Source organism: Thamnophis sirtalis, unplaced genomic scaffold, assembly GCF_051295495.1.
Source record: "Thamnophis sirtalis isolate CommonGarterSnake01/CBP01778 unplaced genomic scaffold, rThaSir2_p1.2 scaffold_14, whole genome shotgun sequence".
Lineage (NCBI taxonomy): Eukaryota > Metazoa > Chordata > Lepidosauria > Squamata > Natricidae > Thamnophis > Thamnophis sirtalis.
This window is the reverse complement of record NW_028261394.1, coordinates 19,432,028-19,452,133: the sequence shown is the minus strand read 5'-3', so window position 1 is coordinate 19,452,133 and position 20,106 is coordinate 19,432,028. Positions and strand designations below refer to the sequence as shown.

General features: G+C 49.6%; 1 protein-coding gene across 5 annotated transcripts in view; it reads right to left on the bottom strand.

The window, feature by feature from the left end:
- LOC106547540 (hexosaminidase D) overlaps window positions 1-20,106 on the bottom strand; it is a 44,709-nt gene that overhangs the window by 3,101 nt on the left and 21,502 nt on the right. For 4 of the 5 annotated variants that reach the window (XM_087729150.1, XM_087729148.1, XM_087729149.1 and 1 more), the window contains exons 4-13: window positions 16,319-16,428; window positions 14,551-14,638; window positions 11,839-12,003; window positions 9,127-9,310; window positions 8,611-8,682; window positions 7,373-7,577; window positions 6,016-6,098; window positions 2,451-2,529; window positions 1,485-1,586; window positions 391-480 (exon numbers count right to left, since the gene is read on the bottom strand). In XM_087729150.1, the coding sequence (XP_087585276.1) occupies window positions 391-480; window positions 1,485-1,586; window positions 2,451-2,529; window positions 6,016-6,098; window positions 7,373-7,577; window positions 8,611-8,682; window positions 9,127-9,310; window positions 11,839-12,003; window positions 14,551-14,638; window positions 16,319-16,428 (1,178 nt within the window). Of the gene's footprint in view, window positions 1-29; window positions 278-390; window positions 481-1,484; window positions 1,587-2,450; window positions 2,530-6,015; window positions 6,099-7,372; window positions 7,578-8,610; window positions 8,683-9,126; window positions 9,311-11,838; window positions 12,004-14,550; window positions 14,639-16,318; window positions 16,429-20,106 lie in introns of those variants that run through there. The other variant, XM_087729151.1, reaches the window with a different exon arrangement.

The following is a 20,106-nucleotide window of genomic DNA, read 5'->3' as shown; positions in this document are numbered from 1 at the left end:
CCCTGTCATCCAGTGAGAGACTTTTAAAAAAAATCTTCCAATATACCGTATTTTTCCGTGTATAAAATGATACTTTTTCTTTAAACTCTTGACCTAAAAATGGAGGGACGTCTTAGACATGGGGGGCCTAGAGGAAGAACCACAGTGGCGAAACTGCTGAGCCACTCGAGCGAAACTTCCAAATGCAGAGAGAAGTTAACAGGTTTCCTCCGATCATGAGCCTTAGGTAACGGACGTCAGCTGATGCTGAGGAGAGCATGTAGCCGGGGAAGGTCCACTGAAGGGAAAGATTTGTGCTTTTTACACAAATGTGGGAAGGGAAAAGAACAGGGATGGGGAAAGTTTTCTGGACACCCCCTCTGGGATCTAGCCACTTCAAGGTCCACTCACTTGAGCACTTTGCTGCCGAAACTTTCCATGTTTCGTGGGTTGCCGAACTGATGCTTGCGATGATACGGGCTGAACCATCCCTTGATGGAGCTGCCGTGTGAGAGAGAGAAAAAGATTGGGTGAAGCTTGGACCTTGCAGGTGAGACAAGAAAGTCCGTTGAAAGAGGAGATGACAGCAGCCATGAAGTAACAGCAACAGCATTTAGACTTATGGAAGGCTGAGTCAACCTGGAGCCGGTCAGGATTGAACTCCTGGCTGTGGGCAGAGTCAGCCTGCAATGCTGCATTGTAGCCACTGTGTCACCAGGGCTCGTAATCCTAGCCTCTGAAGGTTATGGCTCTCTGTACCTGTCCTTGCCACCCCAACCCTTAGGTACCAGTAACAACAATAATTTACATGTGTATGTGCATCCGCACGCACAAACCAATTTAAATAGGCTAGTTCAGTGTTTTATAACCTTGGCCACTTTTTAAGATGGCTGAACTTCAACTCCCAGAATTCCCCAGAAGCTTTTTGGATTAGAAGTGAAAGGTTTTCAAGGAAAAACCAGGAAAAACCAAGAGAAGTCCCAGTTTATGACATTTGCAATTTTCCTCTTTTGTAACCTTCTGACAAGCAAAGTCAATGAGGAAGCCAGATTCACTTAACAACCATGTCACTAATTTAACCACGGCCACGATTTGCTTAACAGCCTGTGGCAAGAAAGATCGTAAAAAACTCACTGTCTGGCTTAGCCACAGAAATTCTGGGCTCAATTGTGCTTGTGAGGCGAGGACCAGCTGAAAACAGAGCAGGAGGTCTAACCAGAAAGAAGCAAAGTTCCTCTTAAGAACTTTGGAGGAAATGTTAGAAGCAGTTTAACACAGGGGTGTCCAAACTTGGGAACTTTAGATGTTGAGAAGCCCCAAACCAGGGCCCACTGATGGAAGCTGCACCCCACTTCCTTGCCCTCCAGAATGAGGGGCAGCTTAGCCTTGGAGGGGGGGAGACGACAACCAGAAGGAGACTAAGGGGAATCAGGGGTCTGCCCAACCCACCTCCCTGGCCAAGCCAGTGCTGTGGAGCAGCAGGCCCTTGTGCTGCTGGCACCTACCTTTCATCCTCCAAGACTTTGCTGACTGAGTCCTTCAGCTGCCCATCTACTTGCTCGACCAGGCGGTAGATATCGGCGCCCGGAAACGCCCCCGTTCCTTCGCTGAGAAGACGCAAAGCAATTTTCAGCAGCCGCTCTGGGACGCCAGCGGTTGCCTCCCGTTCTCTCCAGGGTGGAAAGTTAGCATTTTCACAGAGGCACTGAAGCTCCCACCCCCTGCACACCTGTGCCGGCCATCATGGGCTCCCTTGGCAAGGGAGTACCCTTGGGCTAGGAATGGCTGACTTAAAAACAGACCCCTGTAACTATCCTGTTTCCTTGAAAATAAGACCTCCCTGGATAATACGCCCAATCAGTCTTTTGAGCACATGCGCTAAAATAAGCCCTCCCCAAAAATATTGCAACACAGCAGCAGCCATGAGGTGACCACACTCGCCTCCTCCTGCACCTCAAAAATAATAAGACTTCCCCGAAAATAAGGCCAAGCGCTTATTTCGGGGGTCAAAAGAAAATAAGACCCTATCTTATTTTTGGAGAAACAGGATAGGTAGGTAGGTAGGTAGGTGGGTGGGTGGGTGGTTGGGTGGACGGACGGACGGACGGACAGACAGACAGACAGACAGATGACAGAAGATGGAGAGGTAGGTAGGTAGATACCCTGTTTCCTTGAAAATAAGACTTTCCAAGATAATAAGCCCAATCGGGCTTTTGAGTGCATGTGCTAAAATAAGCCCTCCCCCAAAAATAAGCCCTCCACGAAAACATTGCAGCACAGCAGCAGCCATGAGGTGACCACACTCACTGCCTCCTGCACCTCAAAAATAATAAGACCTCCCCCAAAATAAGACTAAGCACTTATTTTGGGGGTTAAAAGAAAATAAGACCCTATCTTATTTTGGGAGAAACAGGGTACCCCAACCCTGAAAAAACCAAGCCTCCCCCCCTTCACCCCTTTTGTGTACGCACCAGGTGTTCTTTTCCAGGTGCAGGTTCTGGAAGCCAAGGATGGCCAGGACTTTCTTTTTGGCAGCGTCTGTGAAGCCTCCTGGGGAAGAGAAGCAGTGCAGGGGGGTGAGGAGGGGGGCAAGGGAGGGAAAGGGGCTGCCCCAGGGGCCGCCCGGTCACCTGCCTGGCCTGGGGAAGACGGGGCTGAAAGGGGTGCAGAGCCCCATGGGTGCAGCTGAGGGAACACGTCTGTGCTGTCCCTGCACACGGACCTCTCTGCACACAACATGGTACGGGTAGTCCTCGGCTTACAACAGTTCATTTAGTGATGGGTTCAAAGTTGCAACGGCCCTGAAAAAGGTGACGTGTGACCGTTTTTCACACTGATGATTTTTTCAGCATCCTCGTAGTTTTGCGATCCCAATTCAGACTCCAGGCAACTGACTCCTGTTTGTGACCCCTTGCGGTGTCCCGGGGTTACGTGATCCGCTTTTGTGACCTTCTGACAAGCAGCGTAGACGGGGAAGCCAGACTCACTTAACCACCGTGTGACTCACTTAATAACTGCAGTGATTCGTTTAACAGTTGTGACAAGGAATGTCGTAAAATGGGGCAAAGTTCACTAAACATAGTTTTTATTAAACGTTTTTAACTGGGTATGTCGAGTTTAATGAAAAGAAGGACTAGGGGGACACATGATAGCAGTGTTCCAATATCTCAGGGGTTGCCACAAAGAAGAAGGAGTCAAACTATTCTCCAAAACATCTGAGGGTAGAACAACAAGCAATGGGTGGAAACTAATCAAGGAGAGAAGCAACCTAGAACTGAGGAGAAATTTCCTGACAGTTAGAACAATTAATCAGTGGAACAGAAATTGCCTCCAGAAGTTGTGAATGTCCCAACACTGGAAGTCTTTAAGAAGATGTTGGATAGCCATATGTCTGAAACAGTACAGGATTTCCTGCCTAGGCAGGGGGTTGGACTAGAAGACCTCCAAGGTCCCTTCCGACTCTGTTATTGTATTGTATTAACTTTAAAAATGGGGGGGGACACACAAAAAAAGAAAAAACGAGACAAACGTAACAATATAAAATAGTTGTACAGCCTATCTGTGTTGCTTAACAGCACAAAACTTTGGGCTCCTTTGTTGCCGTAAATTGAGGAGTGCCTGTAATCTGCCCTCCATCTGGCAGCCCAAACAAAGAGGAAGCAGGAAAGTGGGACGCAGGCCGAATGCGGGAGGGCGGGGAAGGCAGGCTGCAGGTGGGAGAGTCCAGTTTAAATGGGCCCTTTGCTGATTGTGACTTAAGGAAGAGCACTAGGTAGATGCATCTGGAGGGAGGGGGGCCCCTTGTGCTGCCCCCAAGCAAGAGGGGAGAGTCCAGAACCATTTTGGCCCAGATCCATCCCCGGGGAGGAAACGAAGCCTTCCCTCTCTTCAGAGAAGAATTGGGGGCCGGGGGTGGAGGGGCTGCCTCTTCCCTGGACTTTTGTCCATCCAACTGCCCAGGTCACTTCAGGGAGGAAGGGGCAGCAGCTGAGCATCAGAGGGTCCTGGCAGAGTCCTGGAAAGGAGATAGCAACAGGTGCCTTCCTGGTATGTCACCCCAACATCGGAATGAGATTTTTTGACCCCCGAGTAGAGTCCAGTTGCAGCAAGCCCCCCTCCCCTCCAGATCACCCCTCCTTGCTCTGTTCCTCTTCCGCCAGTTGTTCTGACAGCTCTTTAATCTTTGCATCTGTAATCCTGACCCAGATCGGACATCGCACGAAGCCACAACCTGCCTGCGTGGAGCTAACAGCTAAACTAACCTTGGCTGGGTTAACATGACAGAGAGAGGCAGGAGCCAGGCCCGAGAGCTGTGATGGGCGTAGCTGGGAAGACGGTCAAATTTTCTGAACATCTTGCTAAGGGATCCCCTCTGTCCATTAAGCCTCAAGACACAACAAACGGGCAGAAAACCTCAACCTGCTCACACCCAGAAACCCCTGTCTACCCATATGCCAGAAACGGGATTTTACAAACCAGAGAAGCTACGTTCTTTCACCAGGCTAACCCTGGCTCAAACCAGGCATTTTGGCCTCCTGGGAGGAGAGGCAGGACGCTCACTTGATCTGTTTTAATCTCTTTAGAGCCAAAAATGGGCCCTGCCTATCTTTCTGGTGACACAGTCTGAAAATTAATTATGTTACACACACACACACACACACACACACTCAGAATCATTTTTAACTCTTCATATGCTTGTGATGAAATTATTTAAAGAACCCCTCAAGTACAATGGGAAGGAAAATTTCTCCCAATCGAACAGAATAAAAGCTTTTTTCTAAGCGACAAAGACTCAAGCATTGCATCTCCTTCCCCCACAAGGGTAGGGGGGCTCCAGCCCCCCTTCTGGCAGGGTATTCATAGAGCAGCTGGAGGGAGAGGACAAACACCCCCCTCCTCCCCCCCCCACTCTGGCATCTGTAGAGGACGAGGCAGCTGTTCTTCAAGGCACCACTTGGGGGCCCCAAAGTCCCACCAGTGGGAGAGACTGCTAGAGAACAGGTGTATGGATACCCCCACACCACACCCTCACCCAGTCCAAGCAGCCAATGGTTTGCATCACATCCGCTGGGTGGATTTCTGCAACCTAAACATGCTAGAAATGCTGAAATCCCCTGCTCTTCATTAAAGTCCTCCATCAAGATCAACTAGGATAATTAAAGGCCTCATATGATTAAGGGGTTTAATGAGGAAGGGCTGCTGCAGGAACTGGGTATCGCCTGTCTACAGAAAAGAAGGACCAGGGGAGACAGGATAGCAGTGTTCCCATATCTCAGGGGCTGCCACAAAGAAGAGGGAGTCAAGCTATTCTCCAAAGCACCTGAAGGTAGAAGAAGAAGCAACGGATGGAAACTAATCAAGGAGAGAAGCAACTTAGAACTAAGGAGAAATTTCCTGACAATGAGGACAATGAATCAGTGGAACAATTTGCCTCCAGAGGTTGTGAATGCCCCAACACTGGATGTTGGATATCCATTTGTCTGAAACGGTATAGGTCAGTGATGGTGAACCTTTTTCACCTCAGTTGCCAAAAGCACTCACGTGCCCACCCCCATAATTTAATGCTCCCCTGCACCATGCCCCCTGCGCACACATGTGTAAACTACCACCCCCGCTGTCCCGTGTATGCACACACGGCTTTCTTGGAACCTGGGGAGGGCAAAAATGGCTCCCCCACACCGGATGCCAGAAATGGCCTGTTTTCCAACTTCTGGTGGGCCCGGTAGGTCTTTTTTTTGCCCTCCCTGAGTTCCAGAGGCTTCCTAGGAGTCTGGGGAGGGCGAAAAACGGCAAACCGGAAGTCCATTCCTCAATGTGCACTGGAGCTGACAGGGCAACGCCTCACATGCCCTCAGAAATGGCTCCGTGTGCCACCTGTGGCACGCGTGCTATGTTTGCCACCACTGGTACAGGTTCTGTTGCTTGAGCAGAGGGCTGGACTAGAAGACCTCCAAGGTCCCTTTCAGCTCTGTTCTGATTGATATAAAATCTTGCCCACCTTCCCCCTCCCCACAAATGCCCAGGCTCCCCTCTCACCGTTCACCAGGGTCTGCAAACACACAGCCAGTGAGGGAATCCCGACAGGCAGCAGCTCACACAAGGCAGAGTAGTGGTCATACCTGCACAGAGAATAGGAGGAGGTTGCTCCTTTATGACCCACTGGATCCCCCTTTTTGCCTATCTGGGCAGTGGATCTCCTCCTCCTTGCTGGCACTGCAAAAAGCAAGAATGGGGAGGAAGGGGAAGAGAGGAAGGCTGCAGAAGGCCTCCTTTCTCTTTTGGGTGGGGAATCTCAAAGGCAAGAGGGGATGCTAAGTTGCTGTGACCTCAGCTTCCCCAGAAAACAGGAGGCAGAGTCCAGGCTTGAAAAAACTCCTTTTATTAAACGAATGTAAATTCCTCTCCTTCACCTTCAGCAAAAGCCTGGCAAAGAGTCTTTCAAAGGAATATTTATGACCTTATCTAGCTTGGAAAGCTGCTATGTAAATATTGTCCAAATGAGGTGCTGTGCAAGGAAAGTCTGGGCACAGAGTCTCTGGGATTCACAGACAGATCTTCACACTCCTTTTTTTTAAATTTTATTTTATTTTTGTTACATAGACAACGTAATCACATAACAATAGAAAAAGAAAAGCAAAGGAAAAAAAAAAGGAGTGTGAAGATCTGTCTGTGAATCCCAGAGACTCTGTGCCCACTCCTGAAATGAATCTAATGATCGAACGAATAAATTGTTTCCTGCAAAAGCCCACTCCCCTTTCGATCCTCTTTTATTTCCTATGGAAGGGTCCAATCACTCCCAAACCGACCCTGATTTCTGAGTTGTTCTTTTCTTCTGGCAGCTCTGCACATGCGCACACTGGGAACAGGCTCCAGCTGTTCGTCTGTTGAGCTCCAAAGGCAGCTGATCACTGCCAGATAGCCCTGGCTCCCTCTCTGCCCTCGTCCGAGCCTTCCCCAGACTCCAGGACTGGCCCATGCCCCTCCCCAACTTCCTCACTGTCCGACTCTGCTGCCAGCTCCACTGGTGGGCCACAACATAAGCCTGGGTATTTCCTCTGGGGAGGGCAGTGGCATAAGGCGTCCCTGAGCTCAGCATCCAGAGCCCCTCCCTCTCCAGTCCTCCCTGGAGAGCTAAGCCAGGATGTGGGGGGAGCTCCCAGTTCTGCCTCTGCCAGGCTTTAGCTGGGGAAGCGGAAAGGGAATCCACCTCGTCTAAAGCTTTGGCAGAGGGCACTGCTGCCCCTGGGGATGAGCCTTGAAGCCAGCCTGGGTTGGAGAAGAAGGCTTCCCCTCCAGGGGAAGCAGATGGAGGGCTGGGATTCCTGGGAGGCCAAATGGCCATTTTCCTCCTGTAGAATCTCCCCCACCACCCCTCACCCCCCATTCCACTTGCCTTTGCCAGCCGGTGAGCACGATGCCCTGGAAACGGATGGAGGGCGTCTTCTCCATGGACTGGATGACCTTCAACCATCGCAGGTGGTTCTGCAGGTGGGTGTTTAGGGGGGTCCAGGCCTGGGCGGGGCCCGTGGTGCCTTTGAAGGCGCTGGCAAACCAGATGGTTGAGAAGCCGCACTCGGCGTATTTTTCAATGTACCTTCCTAGAGTAAGGACAGAGAGGCAGAGGTGGGTTCCTGCCAGTTCGGTCTGGTTCAGCTGAACTGGTAGTGGTTTGGCGGCTGGGTTGCTGGAACCAGCAGCGACCCAGGCCTGCCACGCCCCCAAACTTGTTCTCCTATGGGACGGCCATCTTGATTTTCAGTTCTGCACATGCGCAAAACAGTTGTAATTGCACACATTTATTTTTTCCCCTTTTATAACATTTTGCGCTTGCGCAGACCTATTTTTGTGCAAAAGCGCACGTGTGCACTGAACTGGCAGTAATGCCAGGAGCAACCCACCTGCCAGGCTTGCCTGGCTCAACACCCAAGAAAGAAAACCCCCAACTCCAAATAATTAGAGAAAAGGTACTTTTACTGGATATGAAATGAAAACAGCAAAAGTGAAGCAAGATCTGAGGCAAAAAAGTGTGAACGTGTACATATAAATTTGTACATATCCCTCCCCCCCCCCACTTATCCCAATCCAATGTCCATTCTCCAACCCCCAAGGGTGTCATGTGGGATGCGTCTTCAGGTGGCCTCATTCTGCTGGTATGCAGAGACAGTTGGCCTTGACCAAACCCAAACCCAAGCCCTCAGCATGCGCAGAAGATGGTGAGAACAAAACTCCCTCTTTTAAGATGTTTCCACCAGCACGATTCCCCTCCCAAATGTCATGTGCCCCTCCCTCCCCATTACTATGGCAGCCGATAGCAAGCATGCGAGATGGAGGCTGACACCACCCCTGCAGAGTGGGTCATCCATGCTCCAGGCTGCTTAGAACTGAAGAAGTGCCCATGAGCCCTCAGGGACTTTCACTTTTGAAGCGACATCCAGGGCTTCCCTTTCTCAGACATTTCACAGGGAGGCGATTGTGAGGGATTCAAATTAGGGGACTCCTCCCTGTGTGCCAACTGGGACACAAAGGGATCCTTTCCAGGAGCAAAAATGCCTTGTTTCATTCACCTGCTCAACCTCCCTACACACCCTGCAGAGACACGAAAGGCGAGAAAAGAAAAAATGGGAAGCCAACCTATTTGCTGCGTATCGAAGTCTGGCGCGTAAAACCACAGGACGGGAGACGTGTGTTTGGCAATGCCGGAATCTGAAAGACACAGTCTGTGGATGAAGTCGCACAGGGGACTTCTCCAAGTCCATCACCCTGAACTAAGAACAGAAGCCCTGCAGCCGAGGATCGGGTGGGTGATTTTCCCACCAAGGGGTCGACTCCCCTTGGCAGCTTCTCTCGGCACGGGGTCTCTCCTCTGCCCACCCCATCCCCTCCCTGCTTCTCTTGAATGACTGAGCAGCTTCGCGCATGTGATGGCCTGTCTCTCCTGCTCTCCTCTATGACCAGCTCCGCCCAGCCTCCCCCAATGTTTTCCTTGCGGAGCCACCCTCTGTGACAGAAAGGCAGCTCAGCAAATCACGGCCACAGACCTCATCCCACCGCCCAGGTGTGCAGGGACAGTCCCGAGGAAGACCACTGCGAGACGGGCAAGGCTAATGCCAGCAACAGCCCAGGAAAGTCCCAGGGAATGGCACTGACCTTGGATGGCTGCAACCCCAACCTTCCGCAGCATGTCGTCCCAGAGCAGCACCTGCTGCCCCCAAGGCTGGCTGGCGATGAATTGCACCACCTCCCGGATGTGGTTCAGGTACATCTTCCCCGCATCGCCACCGTTGCGACTCATCCAGTTCTTGGAGTCCAATCCTTCACCCAAGTGGAAGACCTGCAAGGCCAAAAAGGGGCCTGAGCAGTGCGGAGTGGGGGAGGGGGAAGAGGGGGAGAAGGATCTTTTCCCCAGCAGGCTTTGCCCTTTCATGGTGGCTGAAGAAACCATCCTAAAAACCATCGTTTTGAGGTGGGTTGAAAGGTGGAAGAGTTCCACCTGCACTTGAGAAAGATGGGTCTGTTATCAACCTTGAAGCCATCTTGAGAGCATCTTCAGGGCTGCCACAGCTGGACTGCTTGGAGCTGTGGGAAGGGGCAGAGCGGGGAGTAGAGATAGCTGGGGACGTGTAGCCAAAATAAAATTCTTTCTTATGGGAACCAAGGACACTCTCACCAGGCGTTGGGAAGGCGTGGACTGGAACTAACTGACTCTTGACTGTGACCTGATGGGACCATAGGATGGACATGTAAAGGGGGGAGAACATTTACTTTTAATTTGGGTAGGGGAAACCGCAGGGCTTTGGAATTTTGCCAGAGATGCCAATATGACATGCCCAATTAATCTATTCTTTGAGGAACACTCAGGCCTCAAGAGTTTTGTTTGAGTTGGGTCTGTTACTTGGAACCCCGACAGCTCTTCCAGACAGAAGTTCCCAAATCAAAGAAGAGAAGCAACCTAGAAAGAAGGAGAAACTTCCTAGCAGTGAGAACAATTAACCAGTGGAACTGAACAGAAGTTGCCTCCAGAAGTTGTGGAGCCCTCCATCACTGGAGGTTTTTAAGAGGAGACTGGACAGCTACTTGTCTGGAATGGTATAGAGTCTCCTGCTTGAGAAGAGGGTTGGACTAGAAGACCTCTAAGGGTCCCTTCCAGCTGTGTTATTCTGTTAAGGGCTTCCTCCAGCTTGGGCTACCAAAAGGCAGAGTGTATTCTCGTTCCATACCATCGTCTACAAGCCCAGGACCTTCTCCTTGGGGGCACCCCCTTCCCCCCACCCCCCACCCCATGGCTATCAAGCCCCATCCTGCTTCAGTTTCCTGCTCAGAAGTATTAAACAAGTCACTGAATGGATGTCTGCCAATGCTTGGGGGAATGATTAACTTGGAAACTCAGAAGCAGAGATATGCCCAACTGTTGTTTTTAACACATCGAAGAGGCTACTTTTAGTAACAGGCAGGTCAACATGTAACCTTGAACACTTTTCTAACAGAGCTGATCTCAGCTAATGCTAATAGCGGGATGATAAATAAGCATGGCTTGGTTCCCAAATGTTCTTGAAATTGCTAGAGTTGCAGAAATAAAATAAAATAAAAATGTAGGAATCAGCCTTTTAAAAGAAACTTTCTTAGAAATATGGAGTTTCTTCTTTTTTATGGCTCTGTTAAATCTGATTATAACCTCCCAGAGTATGTTTTTGAATGATCTTCTGTAATGACAAAAGCAGATTTTATCTATTTGTGTTGTGCACAAAGGGAAGATCTGTCAAAATGCCAACAAAACCTCATCCGTGTGTGACACAGAACGGTGGAAAATGTTATGTGCTGCTTTGCTATGTGCCTAAATTCCCCAAAGGGCTGCTGGAGAAAAACATCTCTTGAAAGGAAGAGGCAGAAAATCTGTTACTTAGTGGGAGAGAAAGAAGTGAGTTCCTTCTAAGGATCCTGAACTGGGAAAATATCTGGGAATAACAGAGCCGAACAGAAGAGTTGGAAGGGACCTTGAGGTCTTCTAGTCCATGCTCAGGCAAGAAACCCTATGCCATTTCAGACACACGGCTGTCCCATCTCCCCAAAGTTATTACAGAGAGAAGGACACGTCTTGCTGCCCCAAAATGTTTAGCTGCTTTCAAGTGGGAGAAAGCAGGAGTCTCCATGAAGCCATTTTGGACGCCAGGTAAGTGCAGGGTGCAAGAGGAGGCCCCGGGAGAGTGATAAACAGGCCTCCTGGAAGTTCCAGAAGTGCAGAAACGGGCATGTTTCTGGCCTCCGGAGAGCCTCTGGAGCCCGGGGGAGGCAGCTTTTGCCCTCCCAGAGGCTTCAGGAACGCCTCCAGAGCCTGGGGAGGGCGAACACCCCCTCCCCCGCTGTGGTGCAGGAGGCCGAGTGGGCCATGCCCACCATGGCCATGCCCACCCAGCAACAGAGAACCAGTTGCTAAAAACTTTCAATCCCACAACTGCCTCTTTGAGGTTCCAATGCACAACTGTGGCCCCAGTCAGGTTGGCATGAAGAATCTGAGGCTATTGGGGGGAGGGGGGGAATCAAAGTAAAATAGATATATTGAGTCCCACAGATATTTTCTGGACCTAGCTTAAACCCGCCACAAAAAATGGCTCTTTTGTCCATCAAATGTTGGCAACATGACCTTGAGGCATGAGGTTAACATAGGGAACAAGGTTGGGTTTGGGACATCGGCTGAAAATTGCACCAACTAATATAAGATCAAACTTTCATGCTTGCAGGGCCATTCTTTTAGCAACCAACGAGGGGTGAATTCCTCCCTCTGCCAAATTGTTTCTAGACAAATGCAGTGTCCCAAGGGAGGGGGATTCCCAGCCATGCAGCAGATTCTCTCCCTCTATGTACCTCATCGGCCCCGATGTGTACCCAACTGGAGTGGGGGTGCCTGCTGAGGACCTGGGTGAGTAGGGCCTTCAGGAGAGCCAGGGTCTCTGGCAGGTGGGGGTTGAAGCTGTTGGGGAAACGTTCTACCTCACGCAAATGCCGGTACTTCTCATGCTTCAAGATGAACTGCAAGAAAGAAAGAAAGAGAGAGAGAGAGAGAGAGAGAGAGAGAGAGAGAGAGAGAGAGAGAGAGAGAGAGAGAAAGAAAGAAAGAAAGAAAGAAAGAAAGAAAGAAAGAAAGAAAGAAAGAAAGAAAGAAAGAAAGAAAGAGCTGTTAGTCATGTTTTGGAGGAAAGGACCTGGGGATGAGGCCAATGTGGCACTCACAGGAGACAAGGCTTGCATTCAAGGCTAGAAAAGATACCAGCCCACCAGAAGATTGTTACTCATGGACCGATCACTGGAACAACAAAAGCCTAGAAAGGAAATGCTCCACCTGACTCTGTGGTTTCTTCCCCAAATCCCCAAAACTTTAACCTTAGACTGTCTACTGTCGACCTCACCCCATTCCTAAGAGGTCTTTAGGGGGCATGCATAAGCCCACCAGCATGCCTACTGTCCCTGTCCTAATATTCCCTTGCATTCTTATTCATTTCATGTATTCATAATCATGTTTATACTTATATTTGTTATCTAATTCATGCTTGATGAAATGAAGTAAAATAAATAAATAAATAAATAAATAAATAAATAAATAAATAAGCCAAAACAAAACTTCTTTTGCTTATTAAAAGGAGCAGGCATCATGATTAGAAGATTGAGCAATATTGACATTGAACGAGAACCTAAATACTCCAGAATACCTACAGCAGAGTTTCTCAATCTTGGCAACTCTTAAGATGGGTGGAGTTCAACTCCCAGAATTCCCCAGCCACATTGATCCAGAGCAAGGGGGGGTCTCTCCAACCTTGGCCCCTTTTAAAACATGTGGACTTCAATTCCCAGAATTCCTTAGCCAGCCAGCCAGCCAAGTTTAGAAACCCCTGATCTAGAGCAGATACATTACATTTCTGTTGAGCACAAAAAGTCTACTGTAAGAGGAGGCTTTGTCCCTGCACAGACAATAATTGCAGAGCCTATTGCGTTACGGCAGGCCAATCTGCCTATTGAAAGTCCTGGGTTACCTAAGGTGGCTTAGAGACGTTCCCAGGAGGAAGTGCTGAAATGAAATTGCTCAGAGACACGCTGGGTCCCACCCACTGACAGTTTCCAGGAAGAGACGTGTTAAAGTTATGGTTGCCTTTCTTCTCTTATTTCTGTACCCACAGGTATGGGGAAGTGACATTTTAGGCACCACCTTGGACAGGTGGCCTGAGAGAAAATCTTCTCCCACACACGATCTTCCTCACCTGGGTCTCTTCTACACAGGAGATGTTGCTGGACTTCATCTGGGGTTGTAAAGAGAGGCGGAATCAGGTTCCCTGCGTATGAGGGCCTCTGTCAGCATTGACTTCATTTAGTAATCAGGAAAGAAACCACTGAAGTTAAATTCAAAAATAAAAACCTTCCCTGGGTTTGGAGGTGCTGCTCTTGCATTTATCCCCTCAGATTGGGGAATCGGGTGTTGTCCCTCTGCTTAGAAAGCCAACTTTGGTTGTTTGCTAAGGTGCGCAGCCCACCTCCAGCAGGGACTGGCCAAACCAGGCCTGAAAAGTACCTGGTTATATCTCCCCCAACTCACTTTCTTCAGTCAGGGAACCACCAGTCTTATTCACTGGCCAGAGCAAAATGGGGTAGGCGGTAGTGGGATTCAAATAATTTAACAACCGGTTCTCTGCCTTAATGACCGTCTGGGTGGGCATGGCCAGGGGTGTGATAGGCAGCACTCAGCCTCCTGCACCCCCGTGGGAACAAAAACAGGCTCGGGGGGCAACTACACTCAAGCCCAGTTTTAGGCATAGGCGGCCTCTCTGCACTTACCTGGGAGCGTGAGGGGACTCCTGGAAGGGGCAGCCAGCAATTTAACAACCAGTTCGCCCCAACCAGCTGAATCCCACCACTGGGAGTAGGCCCCCTCTTTGGTTTATGACTCTATTGGGCAGAATTCAGGAGTCTTCTAGCACCTTTTCCAACTAGCAAATTTTATTAAATGGCACATATGCTTTTTGGTGGGCCTATTTTTACCTGCCTCACAGCCAGAGTATCTCATAAGGTAGACTTTGTACAGTGTGATTTTCACTGCGGCCCTGAATGGCCCACAACTAATTCTGAGAAACTGAGACAGAGGGAAAAAACTACCAAGTGAAAATCAACAAGTGAAATCAGAGAATGTGACCTATAAAACCTACCGTTGTGGAATCAAGGCAATTTAATAAAAGAATCCGCCAACTGAGTTCAAGTAATGCCTGGTTTCGATTTTGCGGCTGAACATATTATGCAAGTCCAGCCCATTCGGCTGAGTTGTTGGTTGGATGGATTGCATAAAAACAGAAAGAAGGGTTAATTCTCTAGGCAACTTCAGTGTGCTGTGGAAATGCCAGAACAATTTGTTGGCCACGGCTGAGCCGCAGCCACGTGTCCTCCTTGTCTCCACTGGAGCCCATTCAACACAAGCCTCATGTGCAAACATCAAAGAGAGGGACTTTGGTGTGTGTGCAAAACCACAGAGGCCAGGCCTTGCACATTCCTCAAAAGTGCACAGGGGACAAATTAAGGACAGCCGGTCACTCCTACCTCCACGTGCCCAAAAGTCTGCACTAAGGGGATTATTTCCAGTTTATTGAGGTCTGCCAGCTCCTGGATCTTCGTGATGTCTTCTTCGCTGTCAAGAGAGAAAAACAGCCGTCAGCACTGAGACAGCCCTGGCCCGGATCCCAGCAGGGACGAGAGGGGGAGGGAGGGGGCCGGCTAAGACCACCCAAAGGGACTGCTTGGCCCACCTCAATGAGATGCTCTGGCCTCTGGTAGCACATCTTGATGGAGGGAGGGGGGCAAGTCAGAGACCCAACCTCCTGTTCCTGCACAAATCCATGACAGCTCAGGGTATTCAAACGGGGCCATGAACCCAGGAAAGAAATGGGGTGAAGAGAGGACTGTGGGGTGGGTGGGGGGCACCACTTCCATTTGCAAAAGGTATAGCCACTTGCTTTGGATATGCAATAGAGCTATCGGTAGATAAGTGGCAGAAACTATGGGGTAGAAATGTTAAACTGACTATGTCAACTGCATAGAAAGAAAACTTGTATAAAATATTTTATTCATGGCATTTTGCATCAGCAAGATTGGCTAAGATGTATAAAAATAGATCTGCTAAATGTTGGAAATGTAATCAATCTCATAGGTTGATTTTACCATATGTGGTGGACATGCCCAAAAGTTAAAAAATTTCGGATGAAAATACATACTTGGGTGGAAAAAATGATAAAGCTGCACATTGCTTTGAAACCTGAAATATTTCTGTTCGGCATTCTACCAGAAAAATATGATAAAAAGACTAGTATCCGGTATTACATATATTAACGGCAGATAGGACTGTATTTGCTCAACAATGGAAAAACGTTGAAATAGCGTCAGATGAAAGTGTCATTAAGAAAATATTAGACCGTGCAGACCTGGATAGAGTAACGCTTATTATTAAAGATAATTCTCTAGTATTTCTCTATGTGGGATGTATTTTACGAATGGTTAGATAATAGAAATAGAAAGGAAGAGATATGAAAAAGAGGGAATGATAATGTGGAGGGAATTTGATGACAAAGATATTATGTATTAATGTAACTGTATGGATATATAGTTATATTATTAATAGTATTGTGATGAATATTATAACAAGCATGTGAATTTTGATTGTTTAAAACTCTGATACCACACTGTTCAGTGGAAATGGAAAATAATATAAGTAAAACAAATAAAACATGAAAAAAAAGAGAGCCACTTGCTAACCCTGGGCAGGCCAGGTTGCAAAGGGTCCTTCAGAGGTGAGTCAGTTTTTTTTAAAGAGAGGGGAGGGGAGACCTGACCCCCCCACCTGCACAATTTCCACCCATTTTTCTCTTTAAAATTCTTCTCAAATCCACACATGAACAGCATGCCTCGAAATGCAGGCAGCTCTGAAAGGGTGCTAGCTGGATGCGTGTGACATGCCTCCCACCTTGCAGAAAAGAAACAAATAGATTCCCCCAACCAAACCTCTCCCACCCCTTGAATCAACCAAAGGAATGGACTGTTGGCTTTCCGGCTACTTATTAACCCAACTCGGGCGATTGCACGGCCCATTGTGAAACACCGATGCCCATGCACCACTGAGAACATGGCAGATGAGCTCTGGGTTCCCCTTCTCCTCCCCCCTCCCATTTCGGCGACTCTAGACACAGTGCATGAACTATTTCTGAGCTTGAGGATCTTCAATTCCCGGGAGGAAGGCCAGATTCAAGCCTGACCTAGCTCCTCCATCTCCCACCACCACCACTAGCCCTTGCCAAAGCCCCCCACTCTGCCTTACCTGTAAGCATAGGGGGACCTGAGTATCTCCAGTTCTCCCTGGAAGGGAAACATGTCTTCGTACTCGACCAGGACCCCATTGGCCCCCATCTTGGAGAAGAGCGGGAAGATCTGTGCACAAGACAGAGACACAAGGGTTGTGAGAGCAGCTCCGCACTGGGTAGGGGTGGGGGGAAGCAGAATCCAGCAGGAAGGGAAGAAGGGAGGCCGTCTCCTTACACCTACAACTAGCATCCCAGGGCATCATCCAGGCGTGAAATCCAGCAGGTTTTGACAGGTTCTGGAGAACCGGTAGGGAAAATTTTGAGTAATTTGGAGAACCGGCAAATGCCACCAATGGCTGGTCCTAGAGTAGGGTAGGAATCAGTGGTGAGTTGCAGGCGGTACGCCCCAGTACGGGCATACCGGAGCCTGCCCGGAGCACCATGTACCATTCTGGTACAGAGCTCCGGAGGGCCCACCCGCCCGCCCAAGCTCCTTACCTGTCCTTTGAAGCCTTTGGTGCTTCTGAGCACTTGCATGGCACGTACAGTGCCTGCACGATGCTCCGCTGATCAGCTGGAGCATCACAGAGGCTTGCGGAGGCATCGCTGGAAAGTACGATGTGCGTGCCACATGTGCGCGTGCGCACACTGCACACATTCATGTGGAGGATGCAGGGCCCCATTGCAACCGTACCTGTTGCAACGGGATCCAGAACCCACCCCTGGTGGGAATGGAGATTTTGCAGCATCCTTCCCCTGCCACGTCCACAAAGCCACGCCTACCACACCAAGTCATTCCCACAGAACCAGAGTGAAAAAAATTGAATTTCACCACTGGCACCATCCAAATGGAGCAGAGGTGGGTTGCTCCTGGTTGGCAGAACCGGGAGTGGTGATTTGGCCTGGGTCGCAGAACCGGCAGCGACCCAGGCTGGCCACGCCCCAAAACTGGTTCCTCAGTCTCTTCTGTGTGCGTGCAAAGTGTGCGCGCAGCGAATTGGTACCAACCCCTGAGGAGTCCCGGCCACTTGCAGGAGACCTTTGGCCCCACTTGGCAACTTCCCAGCTTCCCCTCTTGCAACCACTTCGCCCTCAAGGGATCCCAGAAGCTGTTTTCAGGCCGTTGAACAGGCACAGCGTCTGTGGCTGGACACTTTCATTCCACACACCAAGCAGAATTTATTCCTGGCTGCAAAATCTACTTAGATAGCTAACAAATGTCTACTGAAACTTTATGTAACGATGTTTCTAGTTCTTGCACAGAGCATCTTGAGAAGTTTTGCAATCCCATAGGAAGTTGGCCAAGACATCGCAGTGGGGGATGGCCAGGAGTCTCGGTCTGCATCAGTTGTGAAATCTAGAATTTTTTCCTACCAGTTCTGTGGGCGTGACCTGGTGGGGGAGGGGGTCATGTGACTGGGTGGGCATGGCTATGTAGTCATGTGACAGGGGGTTTCAAAAGACAGAAACTCACTTTAACAATATCCTGCTGGAGCAGGGAGTCAGACTAGATGACCTCTGAGGTTAGGGTTAGCTGGGTTGAGAGCAGTGGTAAAATTCATTTTTTTTACTATCAGTTCTGTGGGCGTGGCTTGGTGGGCATGGCAGGAGAAGGATACTGCAAAATCTCCATTCCCTCCCCACTCCAGGGGAAGGATCAACGGTGGGATTCACCCAGTCCGCACCTATCCGGAAGAACCGGTTGTTAACTTTCTAAGCAGTTCAGAGAACCGGTTGTTGGAAGAAATCTCAATTTATTTCCCCCCACTTTCCAGGGCTAATCCTGTAAGGAAGGCAGGAAGGAAACATTCCGGTGTTGTTTCTAGCCTGATCTTTGTTGCCCTGCGTACAGAAACTGCCTCTCCCATTAACCCTTATGACATTGTAACAGCTAAGGCGAAGTGCCTATCGATATGACTGATATTGAGTTGGCCACGCCCACCCAGTCACATGACCACCAAGCCCACCTACCCAGCTGGTCATTAGGGCAAAGAAGCGGTTGTTAAATTATTTGAATCCCACCACTGGGAAGGATACTGCAAAATCTCCATTCTCTCCCCACTTTGGGGCCAGCCAGAGGTGGCATTTGCCAGTTCTCTGAATTACTGAAAATTTCCACTACCGGTTCTCCAGAACCTGTCAAAACCTGGTGGATTTCACCCCTGCAATATGGGTGACATTCTTGCAAACAGTTATTTCTATCGTGGCCTTTTGATCGAAGGTGGTCATCCCTACACATTTGGAGAAGAAAGATAGGAAATCTGACTTGGTACTAGTTCAATAGATGTCCTATCAGAGCTCCTTCAGTCCCTTTTCACTAGTCCAGGGGTCGGCAACCTTAAACACTCAAAGAGCCACAAAAGTCCTAACTGGAAGCCCCCTATTCAATTCCGGTTCCCCCACCATAGTGTCTCCTCCTAGCACGGCGCCCTTTTTCCTCTACGTTCCCTAACCAAAAGCCCTACCAATTTTGGAGCTGACTGGAAAACCTGCCCCTTGCCATAGAGTCTCCTCCTGACGAGCTGAGCTTCCCCCCCCCCCCCGCTTCCAACCAGAAACTTTTCTCAAAATTGTGGCACCAACCGGCGACAGGGAGCCACAGCAAAGGGATGAAAGAGCCACATGCAGCTCCAGAGCCACAGGTTGCTGACCCCTGCACTAGAGCTAAACAGGTCCAACAATATGACATTCTTCCAAGTCCGCCTAGGGAATGCAACTGGTTCCTGTCCTTACTCTGGTGGTCCAAACTGGACACAGCATTGCATTGCATTTCGCAATGGCATCCTTCAGTCTCCAAAGACGATGGTATCGTGCTCTGGAAAGAGGTAAAGCTGGAGTGTCCTCCGCAGAGCAGGGGCTTGGGTAGATTAATATGGAGGATAGGCTGTTACCCAAGCAGTAGATTCCCCCCCTCCATGTAGCTGAAATAATCCAATGGAATGGCAGAGCCAATACGATGGGTTCCAGTTGAGTCGCAGGAGTTACCAGAACGTGGTTGTACACAGTCAAGAACTGCTTCCAGGACTCCAGCTCTGGATTTTGCCTGGAGGTTGACTCCTGAAGCCTTTTCCAGGAGTGGATGCAGCCACAAGGCAGTGGAGGTTTGTAATCAGAGCTTCCCTTCTTCTAGAAGATGGTTCTGCCGCTTGATCTGCCGTTGGGGTGCAGAGCTCTCTTCCGCCTTCAAAACCGTTGACCGTCTTCTCCTGTAACCCTGGGAAGGGCCCTTACGAGGTACTCCCAGCCGGGCCAGCTGGGCCAAGGTTTTTTAAGGAGGTGTTACTCCTCCATCACTCACCCTTTGTCCTGGTTTGTGACAGGCAGAGCCTGACTCTGGTGATCCAAACTGGATACAGCACTCCAAATGGAATGGGATCAAGGCAAGGCGCAGTAGAGTAGAACAATTACTTCCTAGGAACTCTGTTTATCTACTCCAGGATGGCAACTGACCTTTAACCAATAACAGAGTGGGACCTTGGAGGTCATCTAGTCCACCACCCTGCTCAAGCAGGAGAGTCTATACTAGGGGTCCACAACCCCCAGGCTGCAGTCCACTACTGGACTGCAGCCCTTTCGGAACAGGACCATGCAAGCTATGTGCAAGAGGGCTTGCACAGCTCCACTTACGCGAGCATCAGGCGCTCATGCATGAAGCTCCGTTTGCGCAAGTGGCACACACACCCAATCATATACAAGCATCCCCTCTCCCCCTATTCCCACTGAGCTGCCAAGCAGGAAAGGTTGGGGACCGCTAGTCTATACCATTTCAGACAAATGGCTGTCCAATCTCTCCTGAAAACCCCCA